The following is a 26617-nucleotide window of genomic DNA, read 5'->3' as shown; positions in this document are numbered from 1 at the left end:
GTGGTCACAGTTGCCCCAAGACAGTAAGAACAGTAACTAAACTAAATTAAATAGCACAATATAAAAGTTACAAAATATGACAAAATGGCTCTAATTATAAATATCCCAGTATGTTACACAAATTTAAATGTATATAGTTGACACTGAGGCGGCCTTCTTATTATATTGACTCACATTAGTCCTATGTCATACTTGTTTCAACCTTAATCTGCAACAAAGAAAGAGCAGACTCTGTGCTGAAATGGTTCACACGGGGCTCCAGGTTCCAGGTGCCCTTAAAGCTGCATGGGAATCTGAGGCTAAACAAAATGAACGAAAGATGGGAGGTGGAAGTTTGCAGTGCAATGACTAGTCACACAAATCACGAAGACAGAAATGAAATAAGAACATAAATTATTAAAGTCTTGATGAGAGACTGAGCTAAAATTAAACAAGTCTACTATTGAGTAGATTTAATGTCAGATAAAAATGATGATGAAATGAAGTCCTTTGGCCTGGGTTATTTTTGATCCTACTAAAATTCTGGATATCCTCGTATGCTTCAGTCATATCCACTGTTTCATATCCAGTGCGCTCTCTCTCTCTCTCAAAATATGTATTGTGTTTAAAAGATATCAAATCAAGTACTGGTCTGCGTCTTCTTATCATGCCAGTTTGTACCACAAGATGGTGCAGTGAGTCAATGCAACCCTTATTTAACCAGGGACACCAATAAAAACAGATTCTTATTTACAATATTGGCCTGGCAAAAACCATGATTGGTAAAAACCTATATATAAGTAAACAAAGTGTACAATGTACAATTCTAACAAATGTAAAAGTCAAAATTTTCCATTAACATATATTATTCATATTATTCAGATATTCATCAACGCAGCCTGAACTCACTTGCAGCATTCGGGCTTTCATGCCGTTATGTAGACTTCACGAGAAGTTCTCTAGGTTTGTTTGGATGTTGGCTGCCTTTTGGTCTGTTCTCTGTCAGGATGATCCCCCACTGCTTCAGTAATGTTGAAGTCTGGGCTCTGGGGAGGCCAATCCATGACTGATAGTGTTCCACTGTTTGATTTTCTTTCTTTTCCTTCCTGAAAAATTAAGCTGCCATAGATCTGCTGATGATATTGCATAGTGGACCAAAATTTGCTGGCACTTCATGTGTTCATAAATCCATCAATTCTGACAAGATCTCTAACACCACTGGCTGAATGTAGTCCCAAATCTTGAGAGAGCCTTCACATGTGTTTTTACAGATGACTGCACGTCTTTTGTCCTCTCTTTGTTCACCTTTCTCAGATTTTTTCTGAGATATGTCACCATACTGTGATCAAATTTATTTATTCATACATCCCAAAGTTGAGAAAATTGTGTGCTGTAGCGGTCAAGACATTAAATTCTAAACATTAAACTATTATTTTCAGTTCAATTCAATTTTATTTACACAGCACCAAATCACAACAACAGTCGCCTCAAGGCGCTTTATATCGTACAGTAGATCGTACAATAATAGATACAGAGAAAAACCCAACAATCATATGACCCCCTATGAGCAAGCACTTTGGCGACAGTGGGAAGGAAAAACTCCCTTTTAACAGGAAGAAACCTCCAGCAGAACCAGGCTCAGGGAGGGGCGGGGCCATCTGCTGCGACCGTTTGGGATGAGAGAAGGAAAACAGGATAAAGACATGCTGTGGAAGAGAGACAGAGATTAATAAAAGATATGATTCAGTGTAGAGAGGTCTATTGACACATAGTGAGTGAGAAAGGTGACTGGAAAAGAAAAACTCAATGCATCATGGGAATCCCCCGGCAGCCTACATCTATTGCAGCATAACTAAGGGAGGATTCAGGGTCACCTGGTTCAGCCCTAACTATATGCTTTAGCAAAAAGGAAAGTTTTAAGCCTAATCTTAAAAGTAGAGATAGTGTCTGTCTCCCGAATCCAAACTGGAAGCTGGTTCCACAGAAGAGGGGCCTGAAAACTGAAGGCTCTCCCTCCCATTCTACTTTTAAATACTCTAGGAACAACAAGTAGGCCTGCAGTGCCAGAGCGAAGTGCTCTAATAGGGTGATATGGTACTACATTACATACTGATTATTTAAGACCTTGTATGTGAGGAGCAGGATTCTGAATTCAATTCTGGATTTAACAGGAAGCCAATGAAGGGAATCCAATACAGAAGAAATATGCTCTCTCTTTCTAGTCCCTGTCAGTACTCTTGCTGCAGCATTTTGGATTATTAACTGTGATGAGTAGTAAGATGTTCTGGCTTTGCGGAGGGCTTTCTTATAAAGCAACAAACTATTTCTCCAGGCAAAATGATGATCGTCTAAATTTGTGACACGCCATTTCCTCTCCAAGTTTCCTCTCCGATTCATCTGCTTTAGGCTACATGTTTGAGAATTATACCACGGAGTCAGGTACTTCTGATTTGAGGCCTTAGTTGAAACAGCTTAGGGTATAAGTGAAGTAGAATGGCTCGATAAGATAAAGCAAAATACAACACAAGGTAAAACAAAACAGTATATTAAAAACAGTATATTAAATAGAAAAACTAAAGAGATAAAATTCAGTAATAAAAATGACATAGGTAAAACATTTCATTAAAATGCAATAAAAGTAAAATGTGCAAAACATTCATATAGCCATATTGTGAAAATAAAACAATCATAAAACAAAGTAGAACAATTTACGGATAAATGAGGAAACAAAAAAAATCTGTAGTTTTTTTTCTTTTTGACATTTTAAGAACGTGTTTTCTGAAAAAGCTCCACACAGAGCTGCAGTGCTGTAAAGTGTTAGCGCGCGCACGGAGCGCGTGCCAGTGTCTTCGAACTTCGTGCTGAACCCTGAAAACATCAAAGCGGCGCCCGGCAGCACCTTCTCTACACACCGAGGCCCATGACGTCATTTTATATCACGAAGACGGTACCACGCATGCGCACAGGGGGGGAGAGAAAAAAAAGCCAAAGCGTCACGGAGCGGTACAGCAGCAGTGTATGTGTGTGTGTCCTCATCACGAAGAGAGAGAGTGAACGGGAAGCAGCACCTCCGCCTTTTCCATCCAACATCTTCTCAGAACTCGAGTGGGAACGCGCTCAACTACACCTAGTCCGTACTCCCCCCCTCTTCTTCCTCCTCTTCAAAATGTCCGTGGGCAGTGACTTTGGGAATCCTTTAAGAAAATTCAAACTCGTCTTTCTCGGGGAGCAGAGTGGTAAGGACGCCTTTAATTCTCTGTAGAAGTTGATGTAGTGGCTCGGTGCACCTGCTGCTGCTGCTGGGGCCGGTCGGCAAGTTCATGTTTCAGAAGGAAGCAGAGCTTGATTTAGCCTGGTGACAGGGCGACTGTGTGGAGTTTTAGGACTTAAACTGAGCACCAGGAAGGAGAAAAAAAATGTCTGAGCGGAGCGTGGGGAGGAGATTTTAATCAAATTAGCAGCCCGTGAGGCTTTGCACAATAGTCGGGAGTGTGTGAATTGTCCCTCTGGCTCTTAAGTTTAAAAGTAAAATAACTGAAGCACTAAACCTGAAACGAGCTCTTCGGATGGAGTACCAGCCTCAGGTCTGAGGTCTGATGCTGCTGGGGATGGTACAAGTTGGCAAATATTCCTGTGTGCTGAGACACACCCAGGTTGTCAGTGGCGATGAGATAACTTGTGTGGCTGCAGTCTCTGCCCTGGTATTGTTCCAGCCTGCCTGCCTGATGAGGCTGGGACCAAGTTTGTGTGTCTGTGTATGATGACCTGCTCAGTCATTATTATTTCACACTAAATAGCATATTTCCCCCCCATCCTAAACCATCAGAGTCCAAAGCTTCTCCTTGTCTGAGGTTGTTTTCCTCAGGATTACACAGCTGAGCTCCCTCAGACATGAGCTGAATGTCTGGGTTTTGTCTTCTGAGTAGGGCAGGTCGTTTTATGGTCTTGAGCAGCCCAATGAACCACATTAGTCACAGTTCAGGGCTCCAGCAGGTCATATTGATTACCCAGTACAGTGGGATCATGCATTAGCTTGAATAATGCTTCATTTACAGCAATGTGCCATGTTTATTACTGTGTCTAACTAATAGGACATTATGTCATTTAACCCTGAAGCAACCAAGCTATTTCAGCAGCTCTAAAGAAATACTTTCAGTTTCTCTATTTGTGGTTGTAATGTCTTTACTGTGTCTTTATTTGTGAAAGATAATATAACATTTTTTATACAGTCATTTTATGTAAAAATCCGTTAAAAACACAAATGTACAAACAATTACATGTACAATTACATGTATATATATTATATGTAGTCCTAATGCTAGACATGAAAATGCATTTTAAAGCTTAGGCTATTTTGCATTTTATTATTATATATTATTTGAGGCTTTAGTAACAACAAATCAAAACCTATGAGGTTAAATATATGCTTATATTTACATACACACCTTTCCATTCTATTTGTCTGCCTGAAAACGCACTCCCAACTGCTAAATAACGAAGGCCAAGAAAAACAATGCAGTGATTGCTAACGTAAGTCGTCCACTGTGCAGCACTTGTATATGTGTCCAGCAACCACTGTGAATAATGAAGACTTCTGGGAAAGGGTCAGCAAACCGGACAAAAGATGTTACCTCCTCACGGAGGAGAAACAGAGTGCGATCTCACAGCTGTCGAGTTTTATTACCATCCATCACGCAGGTACAATGAATTATGTGAAAGATTCTTTTTTGGCTCTAGCAGATGCACTTAAGTCAGGTGGATAAACATCTCATTTGTCTGCAGGGACGTTTATGATAATTTTTTTTTCACCAAAATCATCAATCACAATCAACAATTGTGTTAAATAATCGTGAACTCAATATTATGATATTCAGTTAGGCTGTCATTGTGGAACTCTACTAAAGCCTTGATGGAGATACTTGTGACAATAACAGCTCATTTGACTTCTTCCTAGAAATTAAAATGATTGAAAACTGTAATTAATAAGAAAATGTATGGATATATTTTATAAATAAAAGAAACAGTGAATGAGAAAAACAAAGAGAGCCACTTTAATTCTATTCCGTTGGACCCTTTTACAGCTAACCCTTGTTTCTCTTTTCTGAACTGAGTACTTTCTGTCATATTTCAGGTCTACTTCCAGAACAAAAGCACTGGTGTTTAGGAATTAGTGGGGGTGATCTCCGCCTATACAGCATACTCATACTACCTGTGGAAAAACCCAGAACCTATTCTAATGGTTGCTAAACCAGATCTTTATTGATACATACTGAGTTGTCAAAACTCGTCATTAAGGGTACTGGTAAGGTTGACAAATATCACCTTTACCGGGGGGAAAGAGTTTAGCAACTTGAAGTTAAACTAGGTCATAGGTAAGGTGAGGTAAGGGCCAATTGCCCCCTGTTGGCCATTAGAAAACAATGCTTGGTAGGTTCTGCATCCATCTTTACATGCAGTCTATGAGGAGCCCCCTCTGTTAACAACTGACACAAGTGTTTTCATCTATGAGTCCAGCTATTCTGTAGTGCCTTGGATCTAGAATTTGTTGGTACTGTCCTACACGAGGCACCAGCGGTGTGCGCCTAATGAGAAAAATGATAATTACAAGTGATTTCAAAGCATTGTGATGCTTCAGATTTCCCTTTTTAGCTTATAAAACCAACAGCACATTCTGCTCAGTCGGCTCGCAGTGCTCTCGTCAGCAAATGAAAGTAAATTAGACGCAGTTTATATAAAATGTACAAACATACGCCTGCTAGTTAGCTTTTTCCTCTTGGGCAATTTTATGACATTAAGTGCCAAGCAACAAGCCAAAGGGGATTTATTTGGCTGGATAAACATAATATCAGGGAGTGCACTGTCTGTATTTACCCAACCACAAAGCCGTCTGATTCTTTTGACATTTCAAATTATGGTCACACTGAGAGACATAATGTCTTATCCAGTAAATTTATTCGTTTTAGACATGAATACAAATAAAATCTTTATTTTTATCTCTTTGTGTGCTGTATAAAACTTAATTTGAGGCTTGTGTAACCCATATTGATTCATAGTTCAAATAAGATTTGTATAAAAGAGGCTACTGAAGGCAAGCAAGCAAAAATGGCATTTAAGCAATCATTGCATCTCATCTCACTGTAAGTGTTTTACCTGTTTATCCGTTTATCTCTCGTTTGTTTGTTAGAATTGCGGATCATTTTTTACAGTGTGCACACAAAATATTTCTAAAACGTAAGGTAACAAACGAAGGTCTGTTTGAGCCAGGAAAAATCCCTGTACATGAACATACACTAAAACTAACTAACAATAGGCCTGAATTATTGATAAAGGACATTTCTTATCCTAAGCAAAGTGGGCCACTTGGTAATTAAATTTCCTAATTGTTCAGCTTGTTGTTACAGCTTGAAGTCATTGCTCACCAACACGTGGTCTTAATAAATGCCGTTGTAGGGTGTTTACTCACTGACGAACAGCAAGACTGCATTTATCAGCATTTCTCTGTGTTTGCTCTATTGCGGTGAAACTTATTTTATGCTACACATGCACACCAATGGATTTGCTGGGTTTTGTGTTCAGCTCCTGCGATACATAATAAAGGATTTTAGACTCAGCATTTTCTATAACAACTGCTCACTTTCAGGTGATTAAGGCGACTTCTGCAAACTTTTATTAGCAAGATAAATGTTTGTAAAACAGCCATGTCAGTAGTGCTGGATCATTAATCTGATTTTAATTTAAGTTAGATTTTGCCAATGAGTTGTTATAAAACCAAGTTAGCTTCTATATAGCCCGACCTGTGACCTGTGGTGTCTACTTTGGTGGCTTCAAGATTACATCTTTGCAAGTGAATCACTGAGCGTGGAGCTCCCACTCTGGGCAAGTTACTGCCCCAAGTGGAAGAGTTTCGGTATCTGGTGGTCGTGTCCATTAGTTAAGGGGAAAAGGTGCGTGAGATTGAAGATGGATTGGGACCAATCTGTTGTGGTAAAGAAGAGAGAGATGAGCTTAAAAGCAAAGCTGTCAATTTACCGGCCGATCTATGTTACTACTCAGAGTAAAACTTCTGCTCCTTCCCATCAAAAGGAACCAGTTGAGGTTGTTTGGGCATCTAACTGGGATACCTCATGGAGACTTCCTATGCGAGGTGTTTCAGGCATGTCTTGGAGGGGTCAGACCAGGACTTGCTGGGAAGATTATAGTTTTCAGGATCAAATCCAACTATTTCTTTTGGCTGATGTTAGCATGTCTGTTATGGCCCTTTTTTGCAGCCTAGATTAAGATTTTTGCCATAACATAGCAACTTTGTTGTGGTCTAAAGGCACTTTAGTTGGTCTCATTCTTTGGGTTTTCTTACCCCTCAAAAAAGCTTAAGAGTGTGCCAATGAAAGGGCATAATTTTTTTTTAATAAAATTACTTTTAAAGAAAGACATTCTTTATGAAATGGCCAGATATAAAAGGAAAATTAATAGTTTTCTGTCAAATACAGTAACATAGACTCTTTGCTTTTAATATGTGGAGACCAGTCATGTTGACCCCCCCTCCCAAATACCCATTCTGATTCAGGAAACATCCTGATTCTGAATTCCACTGGAGACCCAGCAGGTCTGTACATATATTCTTGTGGAGTTAAGTGTGTTCCTGTTATCAGTGCGAGGGGACTTTATTTGTCAACCATCCAGACAGCAGCAGCGGCAGCCTCATCTCCGGTGGAGCTGCGTGTCTCTGACACGTCGACTATAATTGCAGCTGGTGCCCAGGCGGGCGTGAATCCCATCAGCTCAGCCGCTATCTTTTATTAATATACACAACTGGACTGAAGTATGTCACAGAAAAACACCCCTTATTGTTCTTTTTGAGTTGAGAGTCCCTGTGTACAGTGAAGGCCCCATAATGGTGGACGTGGCTGAAAAATGTCTATAAAGGGAAAGATGGCACGATGTGCTGTTTTTCATAAAAGAATCCACTAACGTCAGAGAGGTGGAGGCTCTACATTAAGTGGGTGGAAGCAGGAGGCAGAATGTGAAATGAGCTGTCAGGAAGCCATACTTCTTTAGGTGTTTTACACTCCGTGCACAAAGAAGGTTGGCTAAACATTTCCTTGACAAAGCTGAGGGCTTTAAGCAGGCCAATCAGCTGTTTCCAAGTATGCGCACCCACACTCCTGGTGGCAACCGCTTTTTACCCGTTCCAGCCTGAGTGCAATCAACCAAGTCTTTGTTAGAACACCTCAGATTACTGATCTGCATTTATTGGGCTATGAGTATTGTGCCTTAGGCGTCTTTTCACAGGAGCAATACTACATGGTACTTTGTAAAAGGCAATTGTTTGGAGCTAATCCCCTGGCTGAATGCTTCATTTCACCCCAGACAAACAGATGGGAATATATTTGGAAGACACATCCTCTTGGCCGCCATGAGCTTTTGCTCACTGAATCAAAAGGCCATCTTCTACCCTTTGCTGCACAGAGATTACCACTGTACAAACCAGCGCTGGCTTCAAAATACTCCTGAATCACCGGACTGACATGTTCCAAAGTAGGGCTCAGTTAGTTGTCTAATGCATCAATCAGTATGTCTCTAGGAAACAGCTTTCTGAGCAAATGAAACTCTGGGGTTAGGCTCACAACAGACTGCCATACACCAGCCAACAATTTCTCACTTTCAGATTCTGAAACCACAAACCGTGTATTTCTCACGTTTCAATAACATACAGCTTGTTGTGCATACTCTGCACAATGACAAGCAGAAGGTAGTGCAAAAAAGTCTGTAGCAAGAACAGGCAAGTCAAACCACTGTAATGTTTTTTTTTTTTTTTGTTTGTTTTTTTAGCTTTATTGCCTGTGGCTCAGTTTTGGCTCCTGTTCTTGGTTTGATGGCTTCTATTTGCACCAATTTCATGGTATTTTTTTAAATATTTATTATTTCTGATTTTGTGTATCTTTAACACTCAACCACTTGACCTTTATGTGAACAAATGGGGAATTTCATTAACCAATTTCTTAATTATTCTAAGCAGGAATACTTTCCTAATGCCTCTGTTGGTGTTTATCCTATCTATACTTTTTCCTTTATCCATGATATGCTATTCTAAAAGTGTTCTTATAAGAACATTTTCTTCTAAAATGTTTCTTATGTCATTCCTTTCAACATTTTTAGTAAATTTAGTAAAGAACATGAACTATATGAGCAAATGGCATTTATTTAGTACATCCTTCTCTGTTGCTTCTTTCAATAGTGCACATTTGAGTGAATTATGTGTTACAGTCTGCTGATATCATTTTAACACAAAAATATAAATCAGCTGCTGACTCTGTGGTGCTTTTTTCAACAACAGACTACATTGAAGTCATCATAGTCACGCTGTTTTTCATCCTTTTTTGTTGCCATGCTTCAATTTCAAAGTAAATCTGAATAAACATCTGGTTTGTAGATGTTTGAATATTTTAAAAACATTTGAGTGAGCGAATGTAGTGATTAGAATTGCACCAATGATGTGAAAAAACAAACAAAAAAAAAAAACTTATGTTACACAACTTTTCATTGTCCTCGCCATAAAATTGGTACCATTCCTGCAAAAAACTTGAAAATCTATGGAAGCAGACAGAGACATTTATGGTAGGAAAGATTTTTACTGTATGCTATATGCCATAAATACTATAAAGGTAAAATATGCAAGAGGCTCATTCTTGCCAGGAGTATAGAGAATATAAAACATTTGAATGTAAATGGTAGCCATGCAGTAAATGGCCTCAGAGCTGATTCAAACGTTGGCAAATCCGGGTTTCATACATTTATCAGCTGATGGGAAATTCTCGCTTTGCGAATCAGAGGAGGTTGTAGATGAAATATGTGGAGAATGTGTGCTTTTAGCGTGGGTCGACTTGTTTGTTGTATTCCTGTCGTCACAAATGTTCCAGCTCCTTAAAACTTTATGTAACACCTTTGCAAACAAAAAAAAAAAAAAATCTATATTTATCCGGCTTTAGCACCGTAATTTCAAGCTGCAAAATACCCCTGCCGGTCTAGTAGTAGGAATAGTTAATAATCTATTGAATTTTCAGTGGTGGGAGTGAAGTTGACTCATGGGATTTAAAATAAATAAATAAATAAATTAAAGAAAACACCTACAGGTGATTAAAAGTAACTTCCCTGTTCAGAAATTTTCCCCTCTGAGTAGTTATAGCTCGCTCTGCTTTCTGCACTGCAGTGCTTTGAGTTTAAAATAGAGCCCCAGAAGAAAGGAAGGTGCCACTCACCTTCTTTAAATCAATATTTCAATATACTTAGAAATGACAAGCTTGCTTAGTTTTTACTGATTCTATAAACCAGTGTCAAATTTCATATTCCCATTTGACCTGTTACTGGGGCTGTACAATAAGTTGTTGAGCATCTGAAAGAAAGTAAGTTTAAAAATGTAAAATTCATAGATACCAGAGATCATCTTCTGACTTATAGATTTCTACAAACATGGAGCATTGCTATAACTTTAGAATTGAATGGAGCCAGAAAACTGAATGTGGCTCTGTTTTGGGGGGTTAGTGAAGATAAAGACAATAAAACTGAAACGATGGAGGTTACATTGTGTTCAGTCAAAAATCTTACTGAGAGTTCTAGATAAACCGAGACAAACCCACCTTCTGCAAAAACAACACCTGAGACCAGATGATCCACATTAGTTTGTTTTGAAAGATAATTTGATGCTTCACCTACAAACATGTTTAATCAGTATTGCAAAAGTCATTCCTAGACAACTTTAAATCCACTGCCATCTCCAAAGTTAGTCAAAACAAAATCTTTCATGTTGTGCAAGAGTGTGTAAGACTAGACGGCGTCAAGTGAGTGATGGGTGGAACAGAACAGGCGAGGTCTCGCTGGGTTTGATTTAACTCCTCATCATCTCCTTTGAGATTCACTAATTTGACTAAAACTGTCATTAACTAAAATAATGTAAAGGATAAATACAGCTTTAAATCTCTGGAGTCTTTAAATGTAAAGTGGAGCTGCTGTTTTGGGATTTCAGCCTGTCCCACCGCCTCCTATTCTAAAAGTGAATCATTAAAACTGAGTAGCTGGAGACTGAGCTTGTAGCGTTTTCTATGATTGAGGAACTGCAGATTGGCTGTTCAACACTGGCACTTTGTCTAGTCTTCATTCCCTGAGTAGCATCTGTGTTTGCTGTAGTATCTGCCAGTCTACCTCCATCTAAAGATAGCTGTTCTTCTTTCATTTCACATCTAATTGCATCTTCCCAGAAAGTATTCTTCTCTTACGGATTGAGGGAAATGACTCCCTGATAGCTTTGATCTGCTATTGATCGGCTCAGCTGGCCATTAATAGTCTAAGTTAGTCCCTTTATCTGTGGCTTTAGGGCAACAATGCAGACTGTTATTTTTTTATATTCCAAGCAGCTGGGGCTCATTACCTGTTTTATGCTTTCATTCTGGTGATAACCATGGACGGAGGGCATATGGTTTTATGTGGTTCTTCTGTCTCACTCGTATAGTGCCTTCAGGGAATTTCTTCATATGTGGCACAAATGCTCACTCAAGAATGAACTGGCTAGATTTTCAAAAGAAGACATGTTCCCTTAGAAAAAATGTTTATGGACATGACTCAGGAATTCATACACAAATGACCAAATTTATAGGATAAAATGAGAAAGTGGTGGGACTCTGTATCCAAATATATATTCTCTCACCATATTGTCAGGGCTCTGTGTGCGGGCAGGTGGAAATGTGGATCCAAATGCAGGAGTCCGAGACGAAATGTAACTGAAAACCACAGCTTTTATTGCTGGCATGAAACAAAACACAAACCAAACCATGAAACCAAGCACTCCATACTGTACAGTAATGCCACTGTTTTGCACATGTCTCAACTCTGTATATTTTTATATATTTTGTTTATTGTTGACTCTATTTAATTTGTAAAATATGTGTATACACACACACACACACACACACACGTAGAAAAACATTTAGTATACACATCCAAAACAAATTTTTTTTTTTTGCATATACTATTATATATTGTACATATATTTATTAGTTTCAGATTTAGCCATTCGTATATTTTGCCTGTTTATGTTATTGTATTTTGCACAACTCTGTTGCTTGTGAAGCTCACACACAAGAATTTCACTCACATGTATTGTACCAATGTACCTGCACATGTGATGTGACAATAAAAGTGATTTGATTTGATTTGATTTGATTTGATTTGAACACACAGGCAGGATTTGAGGGTACGACGCGACACTGGGTTGAGGAAAACACAGGGCTAATATACACAGGATGGTAATCAGGGAATGGGTAACAGGAGGGAGACACAGCTGGGAGAAATTGGGGCTGACAAGACAGGAGGAGCAAAGCTGGACACACTGATATAAGACACAATCCTTCAAAATAAAACAGGAAACAATACACAAGGATGCAGACTAGGAAACACAGACTTAACACGGGCAGAACTAAAAATAAACCAGAATAAGATGGAACATAGAACATCATCATCAAATAGATCAAGAAGATAACCAAAAAATACAAAATCAAACCAAAACATGAAAACTCAAAATACTGGGTCAAAACTGACCCAGAACCGTGACACATATGGTACCTGGGGTAGGCTCCACCCCTCGTACAACCCTAAAATGGATAAGCAGAAAAGAATGGATGGCTGGATGGACGGATAATGAAAAAAGATAGAAAACCACTTTGACAAAGTGAAACTGAACCACATTCTTGTATTTATATTAAAAACACTGCAAGAAATTATAAAAAAAAGAAAAAACAACAACAAAATAATAGTAGTAAAGGTCAGTTTTTCTCTGACCTTTACTACAGTGAGACAGAGTTCATTTAGCCAGCACGGGACAACTTTAATGTATCGTTTTTATGTTCCACAAAAACACTTCTCTGGCCATTAGTCTACACCATGACTGAGAAGTAGAGATGGAAATTGTAATGATGTCAAGCATTTGTTTAGAAACTGAGATGTGACACTAATCTTTGGTGCCTATCTATCAAATCCCTTCATCCATGTGAACTACGCCTTGAATGACCAACACACCTTTCCAAGTTGCATGGACCTGACTGAAATTTACATTTCATTTCATGTGCTTGCCGTCTTTTCTGTGCTGAAAGTCTTCAATCTGTGACTTCCACTCTATCTGAAAGTATTTTATGTTTTTGCACTCTTCCTGGACCAACCATCGTCTGCCCATACACTTCTACACAACCCTAAGGAGAGGTGCCCCTGGTGACCATGGTAAAAAAAAAAAAAGGCAGGTCTCATTTTTCAGACCCACCTTTATACTGACTATGATGCAAGTGCTGTTTTTGCCGCTCAGACATTGTTCACCTTGCCTAACCAGCATTGTCTTAAGTGCTTATGTCTGCTGCAACACATTTGTAAGTGCATACCATAATGTTTCAAAAATAATTAGGGGTCTGATATTATGTTGAAAGCTGTTTTTTGTTTGCCAAACTGTAATTTTAATGTTTGTCTAAGTGTTTTCAGTTCTGCAGTGGTTGGTTTGCAGTCAGAGAATACCAAGCAGAGCAATGGTAGCTCTGTGTACAGTACTTATGCTGCACAGCTGAGCGGGTGTGTTCTCACAGGCCCATGGGAAAAGCACCGCCTCACTTATTCACTCTGCCCAGAATAAAACAAATGTGTGTGCTGCCCATGCAGTGATGTAGAGAAAGCGTCTGATTCAGTTCACCCTCTCAGTGTGTGAGGGGAAGATTTAGGATGTATCTGACGACACACTTTTACAAAGATAAAGCGGCGGGCGTGGGTGCTGCTCTTCTACAAATCTAACGTCTTACCCTGTTGTATTAGAGATCAGATTTAACAAGGATCCAGGAACATTTGAAAGTGCCTGACATTATTCAGGCAGAGAAGCTGTTTTCAGACTGTTCTCTCTAAATTGTGTGTCTTAGAGACAGATTGGGTTCTTGCTTAATGTGAGATCTTTTGAAGGAGAAAGGCAGAGAATCCCATTTCAACTTAATCCCAGTTGCTCAAACAGAACGGCTCGGTGAATAAAATCCCCGCTGTGGAGGAAGGCTGTCATTTACCCGGCATGGGGTGTGACACTTGACTGAGTTCAGCAGGTCTCCATCGGTGTTTACCCTTTCTCCAGCTTCCCAGATGAGTCCTCATCATGGGGCTGAATGCATCCTGCTGAAGCCTTCATTTGACCTGCGCTAAAGGGATGCAAGGCGTGGTGGGGGTTTTTTCTCTTTGACTAATGGGGTTTTTAAACCTTTTTATCAATTCTAGAATAACAAATGTTTTCAAGCACTGATTAATATAGTAGATGTGACTGCAGGAATATATTGTCTCATTGAGATGCCAGTGTGAGCAACATGCAGAAGGTCCTGCAGGGATTTATAGAGTGGAGGCAAGCTGAACATTCATCACTGCAGTTTAACATAGTAGGGAGCATTAAATCTAACTCAGCGGGCAAAGAAATGAATCACTGCAAGACAATTTGCAGAGGAAGGCAATGCAGAAACCCAGCCCTAAAAAATCGTAAAAAACAAAAAACCCAAACAGTAAAACTGACATAAATGGGTGTGGAGAGGATCAGAAAAGCAGGACACGAGGAACACAAAAACAGGTGAAAAGCAAACCTTTAATGAGTTGTTGCAAATGTCAAAAAATACAGGCAGGGAACAAACAGAAATCCAATTGTGAACACAGGGAGCCAGGGAATGAATCAGCAAAAAACACCGGGGAGATTAGACCAACAACAATGTCTAAACAGGGACCCCAAAACTTCCAAAAACATCAAATGTTACAAAAAACAGGAAGAAAGAACTCAAAGCATCATAATCATCTCCCAAAGCTTCTAGGGAGTTTGGGTCTAGTGTTTAGGTCTTGTGTTGACAAGCTGAACAGATCGCCATAATCTTCTTTTTTTAACTAAGTTTTGTAATTTGTCTATAGCAGGTGTCACAACCTTTACTACCAAATAAGCCATTTTTGAGCAATTTTTGCTTAAAAAGTCTGTATGGAGCTACAAAACATATTTGAGTCTTATAATGACGGTAACACAGACTGCTGAGTAAAACTGGTTCCAGCCAGGTTACAGAAAGGTGTAAGTAATTAAAATATTCCAAGCAGTGGTTTTATGATTATTTGGTACCTATCTTTGCATATTAGTTACAGTATTACTATGTGTTGTTGCATTTATCCTTTATCTTTCTCCCTTTCCACACCCCTCTGCAGAGCTCACTTTGTCTTTGTGTTCATGGACAGGAAGCTGTCTTCAGACCTTGCTTCAAGTCTTTTCTCTCTCTCCTATTTTTTTTTTTTTTTTTTTTTTTGCAAAGGCAATCCTTGATCTGAAACACACTGGCTTCAATGCTTGTTTTGTTTCTACTGCAGGTAAATCTGACTCGAATTTCATAGCCTGTGATTAGCCCTGAGTCAGCATTTCTTTGCTGGGCTCAGTTTCCAAATATCAAAGCTACATTTTGTTACAAACTGCTGGTTCTGAGCCAGCAAAAAAAAATCTGAAGCTTTGCTGAAAACAAACTCAAGATGTCCTACATTCTTTAACCCCTGCGTACCACTTTGACCTCATTTCACTTTTACATTTGCAATTAATTGCGATTAAAAATTTGAACGGATTACTTCTAAATGATCATTAATTAAATACCAATGTGACAAACAAGCATCACTACCCTTGATGTTCGATCTGTTTTTGGTAATTCACTGGAGAAAATGTAAGAAAGTGCATTTTTGGTTCACTTGAAAGCTTCATGAGTGGAGGAGGCTGATCAAAACAAGTGCTTTTGGTTTTTTATATTTGGATACCAGGCTCATCTTTAAGCTGTCATTCATTCCTTCTGTGTCAAAACTAGTTTTTAATATATTCAGAATCAGATCAGCTAATTTTAAAGGAGTCAGGTGGGTCTCTTCACGTTTGCTTAATTTTATATGGAATTACCCGTTTGGACATTTGCCAGAGTCAGGTAAAGGAGCTTTAAACACTAAGTGTGTTCCTGATTGTATTACTTGTCTTGGAAAACATAATGGCTGTTTTCTCTGTCCAAACCTCACGCTCCTGATGCATTACAGTGCTGCATGTAGCTGTAATAACTCATAAAGCGGCAAAATCAACATTAGTTTAAACAATCTTGATTTGCAAATAGGTTAGAAATAATTTATTCCATGTGATAAAAACAGCTGCATATTTTCATTGTCAGGACATCAAATGATGTTAAAAGATCTGCACTTTGGCCAGCATGAGCTAAATATATTTTCCGTTTTCCTCGTACTTCCATTAACAGGTGGTGATATGGACACCTGGGTAATGCAACTTTTTGTTTGTGGTGGATTTTTTTCCTTGCAATATTTTTATGGGGGCGGCACCATAGCGCCCTCTTTTGACAGTCTGCCACCGGTTTAAATCCTCACAGTCAATTTTATTCATCATAGTCCACTCTAAAATGTTTGCACAATGCAGAACATATCACACATCTTTATGATCTTTGACTATATTTATATTCATATGAAGCCTTGTTAAGCCTTGCAACCACTTTTTAATTAATACACATTTTTCTCTTGTGACCGGTGGTTGCCAGCGAGTCACCGACCAGTTTGAAGGAACATTTTCTTACATGCGATCAGAGAAAGTGCCCACTGCTGACGATTAGAAAGAATGCAGATTTAAGGCTCTTCCTCATTGGCTTCAATCTTTATACCTTTAAGTTATGTCCATCTTTTATTACATCTGCTGTAGTTCTTATCTAACAAGTTGACCAGAAATTTGGGTGTTTCTGATTTCCCAACAACCACACGTCATGCTGATCATTTAACTGCAGATGTTACCCCCATTGAGAGGCGAGCCTTTCAGTTTAGAATGAGATTCATCCTCGATAAATAACATAAGTAGGACTTTTTAAAAATGATGTAGTGAACCAAGTTTCACTAGATATGTGTGAATGACTGGAAATGAAAGCAGCGTCCAGGTTTTCTGACAGGATACTGGGTAAAATAGTTTCATTTCTGCAGCCTCCAGCTGCTCTCTGCCTTCTGAGAATGAAATCTAATTTAATCATTAAAACGTCATGTTGGTCTCTCTGAAGCCCTCTGGCCACAAACAGCAGAAATATGACTTCTGTCTTCTTTCCCAAGGCAATCACAAACACCAAAGAGTTATATACCTCCAAGCTGGTGTCACACCTAGGTGGACATGGGATTGTGTTATTGCTGTGTATGTAGCCGTATTGTTGTTGTTGCTTTTAGTAATGCCTCATTAGGCTGCATAGGAGCTGAAATGGCTTTCTGAGTGCTTTGTGTGTGCACGGGAGACTCAGCCTTTGAGTCTGAAAGCATCTTCATCCATTATTCAGAGGTATTGGTAAATGGATGTCCCGTCCATAGTCCCTTTTTTTCTGCAGGTGTAGTTCATGTGACAGGCATTGTAGAAATAATCAATACTGCACAGATTCCTGAGACTGCCACGGGGCCGATCTGTGATCTAAATCTGATGCTTCTTTTTGTTTCTGCCTGATTCTGATTGGTCTACATGGGTCAGCGTGTTCGGATGCAGCCAGAAAATAAATATTCAGAAATGAATGACTGAATAAAGAAAAGCTATACAAAATTAAATATACAAAATAAATACAATGTTCTTTATATTAATTACTTACTAACGCTATCGTTAGCAGGTATTCCTAAAGTATTTGACAAATGTATATTTTGACATCATTAAGATTCTTGTGGATATTAACCTGCTGTATTTACTTTGAGCTCATTACTTTTATTCTTGGAAATGAGTAGCTTTCCATGACTCAAAATAATGATGTAGCTTCAGAGAATCCTCTGTTTGAAACAACCAGCTTTCTTCTGATTGGCTGCCTCGTATAAACAGTAAGAAATCAGAAGAGAATTGGCTTAAAGGGGGAGTGGCCTTAAAGTGGCTTGTTTCAGATGGAAGATGAGCTGCTTTGCAACACCTAAAGTTGACCAGTATAGATATGACAATATACATTTAAATGACTGTATCATTGTCAAGCTTAAAGGCTCCTTTTTACTCCTAAGTGAAGAAAACAAGATAATAAACATGCTGTAGAAAAATTGTACAACTATATTTTAAATTTAAGTGGTTAAGAAGAATACTAACTAAATGTGGAAAACTAAAATAAAATATCAAAAAAATATCTACAGTACAAATTAAAAAAACCTTTAAATGTAAACACACAAACTCATATATTCACTCAGCCGTCGTTCACTTAAAAGAATAAATAAATAGATGTTTATTGCAAAGGGCAGTACTATCACAGTGAAGTGAGCAGTGAGGTTTGTCTATGGATGCGTTGTGGTAGCTGTTCGTCTCTCTCTCTACACTCTGCGTGCACCTGGAAAAAGCCGTCAGAGGGAAATGTTAGTGGCTATGGAGTTGGTGACGAGGATTAGTTAGTTCAATCAGCTGCTTAAATCTGACATTTTTGCAGTTGTGATGTCACTGCGTTTCCTTGTTGCAATGCATGGTACAGTAGTCTGGAAGTGAAAAGTCTTGCATTGTGTGCGCTCTAAAGGAAAGCATCGGTTCAGGTGTTTAAAAAGATTCACGGCACCTTCCATTTATTGAATTTATTGAAATTTGCTTCGGGCAGTTTACAGTCGGTCTTTAACCTCCTAAGACCCGAACTCTTCCACGACATGCGTGTTTAATTTCTCTTTGATATTTGGGCATATTGGGGCCCGATGAATGTAAAAACAAAGAATTACCAGATTTTTTTTTTTTTTTTTTTACCTCATTTTTGTTTTTAAGAAAAATAAGAGCCACATATGAGGATATTCGTTTAAAATTTTGATAGAACAGTAGCAGTGTAATGTCCTCGTAAGTGGATATCAGGCCCATGTAGAGAAAAATTTAGTATTTTGGTCTAAATAACCCAAAATGTGATGTCCACATATGTGGACGCCAGGTCCTAGGAGGGTATATCGCCCAAATCTCTCCACACTACCATATTCCTTGGACCCTCTTTGTAACAGTGTCCTTGTCTTTTGAGTCTCGGTCTGTGTCCGGGGGGTGTCGTGTTCGCTAAATCTGTCCCCTGAGTTTTCATTAGCATTCTCTTTTGTCATTTTCTTTTATGTCGCTCACACTCGTACATCTAATATGTGTACCGGTGTGTACGGCTACAGTAGCCCAAACAGCAGCATAAGTGGCTGCTCCTCCAACGACTTGGCTCCAAATCTATTCCAACAACACGATTGGTTCTGTTCAGGGCTTTTCTCATCGTTGTTGGCTTTTCGTGTCATCTGTCAAAACAGGGAAGATGGGTTCTGTCGACTTTATATTGAACCTATCTCATATTTCTATAGGAGAAAAGTTATTTTGCGATAACTATCATGATGGTTTTATCACCCAAAGCCTAGTACAGGTTCTATAAGGACTGACTCATGCCAAGCAGTTCCAACAGATTACAAGAATAAAAATATGCAACTGGAAATGGTGGATTTGTTAAGAAGAAATAAGCTTAACCCAACCTACCCTTCTTTGCTTGTGATGGGCAGTTGACAGGCTTTGTCGACTCCAGCGTATTCGGACCAGATGTGTGTTTGCTTGGTGCATAATTCCACCTGTGTGATGATGAAGCAGAGTCCCACATTTTGCTGGAGGCATTTTCATGTCTAGTGGCTTAGTCTTGGGATTTACCAGTAGGGATGGGTACCGGTGTCCGGTGCTATGATGGCACCAGTTCTGACATAAACGGTAGTAACCAGACCGAAAAGCAGCGCACATTTCGGTGCTTTATTTACGTTTCCGAGGATAGTAGGCGGGTCCAGGTACGTGCGTTCTTTTAGAGCAGAGCTACAGATTAAAAATGCCCAAGGCGAAGCGGTCAAAAGTCTGGCTGTACTTCACAGCAAAATATGCAAACTCAGCAGCCTGCAACAAGTGCTTTAAGCTGATACTGTGATACTGTCAAAGGAGGTAACACCTCAAATCCGATGAAACACCTGGCGACGCATAGCATTTTTTTTAAAAGCCCAGAAATGCGCCGTATGATAGCTTGCTGCGAGACCTCACACCAAGCACATCTACTGTGCGTGGGTTGCCTGTTATCGGACCCGGAGTTAGCAATATCCCCCAAAAACCCCGAAGAGGAGAGTCCTGGCCCCTAGCCCTGTCAGTGTAGCAGAAATGATGACGGATGATGATGGCAGCAGCCGTTCTTCTCTGCGTGAGTCGCTTAATGTTGTTCGTGTGTAATTTACGTTGAGTAGGCTAACCACGTTATTACATTAATGCATGTAAGGTGAACTAGCAAACATCATCATAGCTACATGTGGCTGTCTTCTTGTTTGATGGCAGATACTCCCTTCACCCTGGCCAAAAAGGCTAAAATGACCAAAGAAAAAGTGGAAAACAGTTAAACATGAGAGGTTTTGGACAAAGTTTGTGTTTTTTCCATTGATTAAGCACTGCTTCCAGCCAAGAGTGATACCATATATGCCCCATAGCTGCAGAAAAGGCTAACATTGTTATCTCTTTACAAAAAACCAGCTGAACATGAGAGGTTTTTGGACCAATTTTGTGTTCTCCATTCTTTAAGCACCGGTTTGAGCACCGTTTGAGCACCGGCACCGTTTCAAAAGTACCGATTTGGCACCGGTATCGGATAAAACCTAAACGATACCCATCCCTATTTACCAGTATGAAAAATGTACAGTGTGAACTTTTACTTCAGTTCATCCAGGCACACAAAAACCTTACATGGCATTAGGTGACGTAATGAATGAATGAATGAATGAATGCTTTATTGGCCATATGCAGGTTGCCCCACAGAGGAATAGGACCCCCCCCGACTTACACACACAACAACAAGACATCACATGGGAATACAGTCGGAGACCGGCAGCGTTGGGAGAATAACACTGAAAAAATTACACAACATTGGGAAAAGTACAAGAGGAAAAAAAGAGACCTCTTCACACGCTGGGCAACCTATGGGAGGACAGCATGAGAACAGGAAACAAAAAAAACTCCTCTGCACAGAGAGCACATTAATGTCCACATCACAACATCAGAGCACATGACAAGCCACAGGGGATGGATAGGGGGGTGGGGAGTGATTCGAAGGAACACAGCAGTCGTCCTGCACCATGCTATCATTTCAGCGCGGCACGCAGACCCGCTGCCTTCCCCCGCAGGAACAAGCATCGAAGGCGTTTGGAAGGGAGGGGGATGAGTGCGTGCTTATCAGTGTAAGTGTATGTGTGTGCGTGTCCATAGTTCAGCTGAGACAGTGTCCTTCGCTGTATCAGGCTAAGTAAACAGTCCTCCAGCCGATCCAGGTGTCCTTCATGGGATGGGAAGAATAGTCATCACACAGTCGTTATCAGGGAGTTGTTTTGGTGGGCTCCAGCCTTGGGCCTAGCAGCTGGCGCCGTGGTGTCCAAATGTAGAATATTGTTGATTTCTCCTTTAAACTGCATGTGATGCTAATGAGAGCAGAATGTGAACTTGGAATTTGTGATTATTTTCACATACAGGTAGTTTGTGATTGTTAGCTGTTAATATAATTTTACCAGCACGAAACTGAAAAGTTTTAGACAGAAACATTTTTGGCTTCTCAATTGGTAGCAGTTTCTTTTGATTTGTTAATATGCATATCATTTCCACTTAGACTGTTGGAAAATCATTTGGAGGCCATCTGCTCTTTGGCATCCTCTCGCTGGGTTCTGGGTATCGGCTGCTGTGACTATGAATAAACAAGTGCACAGATGCAGGAGTCAGTATCTCTCCCGCAGGTCTGTATCTCCTCCAGATCTTTCTGTTCTCCTTTCCCTGTGAGGACAACCACAAATAGCCACATATTCTTCTCAGCTACCTCATTCATTGATAAATTTTGGATATCTGCCCATCTCCTGTGGGTTGAGCACTCATCTCAGTGTCGTGCAAAAGAATGACACGCACTGCATTATTTTTAGCCGTCTCCTACAAGTGGGAACCAGGCCCATGTAAAAAGCACTGCTCTGCTCTGATTGGCTGCCAAGACCTGGAGGGTATTCCATGATGCCTGCCGCAGAGTGACCAGCAGTGGTTTTACCTGCCGACTTGGCACACAGCTTCAGGGCTGAATGGACAAGTTAGTGTATTATTCAGCTTGACAGAGATCAGCAGGAAGAGGCTGTTGGAAGTTTATTGTAGTTTTATCTCTGTATGTGTGTTCGTTGTCCACTTTTGTGTGCATCTGTTTTCATCTCCTCAAAAAAACCCTTGAGTTATTGGCTATGCCATCAATTTTCTTTGAAATACAGTCATTGGGGAAAAAACGTTTCACAGCACTCTTTGCACTTCTGTGAAAAACTAAGTACACTCTTACTGGTTCCACGGGAATTATGAGGGCAAGTAGCAACATGGGGTCGCTAAACAAATGCACTTGAATAGCTGATTATCAGCAACAGCGAACAACTCTATAAAGGCAGAGGTTTTGGCTGTTTGCTGGTCTGGAGTATTCAGGTATGAGCAAATTCATACCACTGTCGCACCATCCAATGCTCAGAGAAACTGCAAAAGCCAAGTGGATGGGTGATGATTTAGCGTTGTTTTGTAGCTGCCGGACCCGAACACCTTGCAGTCACCGAGGTAACCATGAACTCCTCTGTATAACAAAGTATTTAGAGTCAGATGTGAGGCCATCTGTCTGACAGTTAGTACTTGGTTGAAATTGGGTCATGCAACAGGACAACAGTCCCAAGCACAGCAGCAAAACTACAGCTGATTGGCTGAAAAAGAAAGGAATCACACTGTTTTAATGAACCAGTCCAAGTCCCGACCTTAACCTGACTGAAATGACCTTAAAGAGAGCTGCACATAAGTGAATGCCAAATGCAAACTTGACTGAACTAAAGCCACGCTGTTAAGAAGGGTGGGCCAAAATTCCTCCACAGCAATGTGAGAGACTGATAAAGTCAGGGAGAAAACCAGTACTTCAAGTTGTTGCTGCTAAAGATGGCGGTAACTTGTATCGTGGGGAGCATTTTGTTTTTCGCAGGATTGCACAACTCCTGTGAAAACTTCACTTTTCACATTACGCTTTTTTGTTTTAAAGACAAAGGGACTCTTTTCACAATTTTTGTAAGTTTGCCACCACCACAGGGTTTTTAAAATAAAACAAAGATGTTAAAGGGATGCAGACTCTCAGCTTTAACTCAAGGAATTTAACAAAAGTAATGGATTACCTGTTTAGGAATTATAGCAATGTGTTTACATACATTTTTAAAGGCACAGAAGTAATTTTATGAGATGATATTTATGTTATAACGTTCACGAAGCAAAAAACATAATCCAAGCAAATAATTTCATTTCATAGGTGCAGTTAAATTCAACAACCGTGTGCATAGGCAGCGACAGAAACACTGTTTTAAACCATATTTGTTTACAATTTGAAAACGTTTGCTGAAATAATTATTAAGTTTGCCCCTTGGTGAGCCAGTTATGAAAACTGGGCTGCTCATTTGACACCCCTGTATCAAGTACTGCAACAGTAATAGGTTTATTAAGAACATTTTGTGCAGCCATATTTTGCACTAACAACATCAAAACCCCTAAGATTCACAGAAAAAATATAAACTTTGCAGAAGAGTATTTTTAGTTTGAATTAAAAGTCTCAAGCTTTTCTAAATTAAGTAATTTATGTCAGTCTTTGCCATTAAAAAGCAATTGTGCACATGCATACTACACATGTAATATTACAATACTGGTAAAAGGAAAAAAGGGCAGCACGGTAGTTAGCATTGTTGCCTCACAGCAAGCAGGTCCTGAGTTCAATTCCACTATCAGGCCCATCTTTCTGCGTGGAGTTTGCATGTTCTCTTCATGTTTGCGTGGGTTCTCTCCAGGTACATTGCCACTGAGTATAGTTAATGGATTCCTTTTTCTACTATATTCATCACACATTAGTTTTTCTTGTCACTGACTGTATGTGTAGAGAGGAGCGAGTCTGTAACCAACTCGTTTTATGGATGCATGGTTCACAAATAGCAGAACCTAGTGTGAGCCTGACCATGCAGGGCCTTTAACCTGCCATAAATTGCATTTTGAGCTCTTAAGAGACGCCTTGATGAGCAGTGTGCTGACTGGGCTCAGCGGTGTCCGGGTGATAAAAGTGCAGGTTGTGCCGCAGCAGGTGCCCGGCACTTTCAGTTAATTGGCTGTCATTTTGCTAACTCACTGTGCAAACTCTTTGAAGCATCACTCCAAGTAGAGACTTCATTAAAATTCTATTTTACCCTTTATTTAGAGGTGACTGTAGAATTATTGGCTTACTCTGTGTATTTATATGTTAACAACAGGAATGAGTCTATTTGATGTTAAAGGGGACCTAATATTTTCATTCCAGCTCTGTATTTTTATTCTTAGACTCCACTACAGTAGCATTGAATGATTCACACTTCACATTTATCACAGTGATTTATATTTTCCTTCAGTGGGCCTTGGAGGAGTTCAGACTTCATCTGAAACCAGCCATTTCAATTACTTCTCCTTGGTAAAAGAAGGCTTGAAAAGCAGGTAGCTGGGTCTTTAATTCCTGAGATGACTATATTAGGAAACTCCTCCTTTTTTGTAAGATTATATAAAGCTAAGACTAGAAACTTTATTTCAGATTTTAGCCAATATTGACAACCGCTATTGGAAAAGTTTATCTGAATAGGCAGTATTCAGATAAACAAATGCATTGTGCAATAAAAATAAAAGTTATCAGCTGGTTGTAGTGCAAGTGCAGGTCGAACTGATGAGTGGAAATGATATGCAGGCGGACCAATAATACCAAGGAATTGAGTTACTGACAACTGGTTCTCTACGAGAATCTGTTCACAATCCCTAGTCATGACATTAGAAAGCTGGCTGTAAGCTCAACAGATTTCACAAACCCATTAATGTTGCTTCATAGTGCACCAGCCCTCTGACCTCTTCTCACATTCAACCTGGAACCTCTCAGTTCGTCTGCTGACGAATGCTTGTTTTAGGGTTGAGTGGGGGTAGTCTGTCTGCAGAGAGTTTTTGTTGTCAGTGGAGGCAGTGTATACAATATTTGGTACAATACACTGCAGCCAATGGCGGAGAAGTGTGTTCTAACATACAAAAAGCTAAAGTGAAATCGAGTGTTAAAAACAATGACAAGTGTCCACTGCAGCCACTGTTTGTAGTTTCCATGTAGTATTTTTGGTCTTTTATGGTTTTTCCATGCCTTGCCCGTTCCCGGTGAACTCCCTCCCTATTCCGACTCACTTGTCAACAAATAAGCAATTGACCGACATACATCATCCAAATCCGCTAATGTGCAGTTGTGATTTTGAAGTACTACACAGTTGCAGGTTTGTGGTATGTGAACACTCCTTTCCATTTGCTGTGCAAATGAAAAACACGTATGCAGATGGACACATTTGTGGGACCATTGCGCTTCATCCTCAGGCCTTGGTTCATCTCAGTGTGATGTAGAAAAAGAAAAGCCAGCCAAAGATGTAGCCCGAGACTCCCAGGACAACAAAAGCCAAGCAATGACACAATCAAGACAATCTGGACTTTCCACTATTTTCCAATTTCTGTTTCTAATGCATACACCACAAATAAACAACAAAGCCTCATGGGACTTGATGAGTCAGGAAGTGAAATTTGCCCCATTAGTGATATTGGTTACTATTCCACCTTTAGCCTATGACGATAATGCTGTGTGAATTGCAGTTGATCAACTGTTTCCTCGGTAGGATTTTTATCAAAGTTTAATTATTTACAAATGTAATACAAGTGACAGTTTCTCTATTTGCATCATAACTAAAACACAATAATTCAGTGACTTGACATTTTCAAGTCAAAGACTCGCGGAAAATAAAAAACGATGAATGAAATCTGTTTTTTGCACATTAATCTAAAAGTTTGGAAATTTCAGAAAACAATGTTAAAAAGAAAAACATTTTTTGACAGGTTTTCTCCACCTTTCTCGCATTTTTTGGTGTTAAAATGCAAGCATACAGTAATATTAAGTCACTCAAACATTCAGTTAGACAAAGAAAATTTGTTTTGGAAGAACTGACAGAAGGAGATTGTGTAAATAATTGAGTTAATTTGTAGTTTAAAATTGATGAATGACATTTACCAAAATAGTTAGCCAAAATAGTCATTTTAGCCAACATAGTTTGTCACTTGAGGGGTTAAAAAAGGATAATTAAAAAAACTAACTCATTCTCAGGTCATAACCAATGGTTTCAATAATGTTTTTGAGCAAACACATCTCCTTTGGTCAAATGTAATTGGTTAGATTCTGTGTGTTTCTATGCAGATATGTTTCTAGAGATGAAGTGTCATGAAACAGTCACCTGGGTTGGTGCTGTCATATGACTGCAGGTTTAAATAGAAGAGGATGTCATCGAGTTCACATACAATGCTGCACGACAACGTTAAAGATTTAAAATGTCTTATGTAACCTCATGATTTCGTCCTCTCTAACCCCTGCTGCTGCTATGTAACAGAAGAATGAGCCGTCTAAAATTACCACATCCATTTGAATAAAGTGTTCACGGCCAATTGAAAATGACAATAGAAATAACAATTGTTCCCAAACACTGCTGCGTAATGTAGGCTTGCAGCAAAACCAAGTAAAATGAA

General features: G+C 39.5%; 1 protein-coding gene across 1 annotated transcript in view; it reads left to right on the top strand.

Annotated features, from left to right (window-relative positions):
* The first annotated feature begins 2898 nt into the window (after positions 1-2898).
* Positions 2899-26617, top strand: part of rab6ba (RAB6B, member RAS oncogene family a) — a 67897-nt gene continuing 44178 nt past the window's right edge. Inside the window, exon 1 of the mRNA XM_082524876.1 lies at positions 2899-3215. Coding sequence (XP_082381002.1) covers positions 2900-3215 — 316 coding nt within the window. The 5' untranslated portion in view covers position 2899. The remainder of the gene's footprint in view (positions 3216-26617) is intronic.

This window comes from Aulonocara stuartgranti (genome assembly GCF_965226115.1).
Source record: "Aulonocara stuartgranti genome assembly, chromosome: 23".
Classification (NCBI taxonomy): domain Eukaryota; kingdom Metazoa; phylum Chordata; class Actinopteri; order Cichliformes; family Cichlidae; genus Aulonocara; species Aulonocara stuartgranti.
The sequence above is the reverse complement of the archived record's forward strand: the minus strand, read 5'-3'. Positions and strand labels throughout refer to the sequence as shown.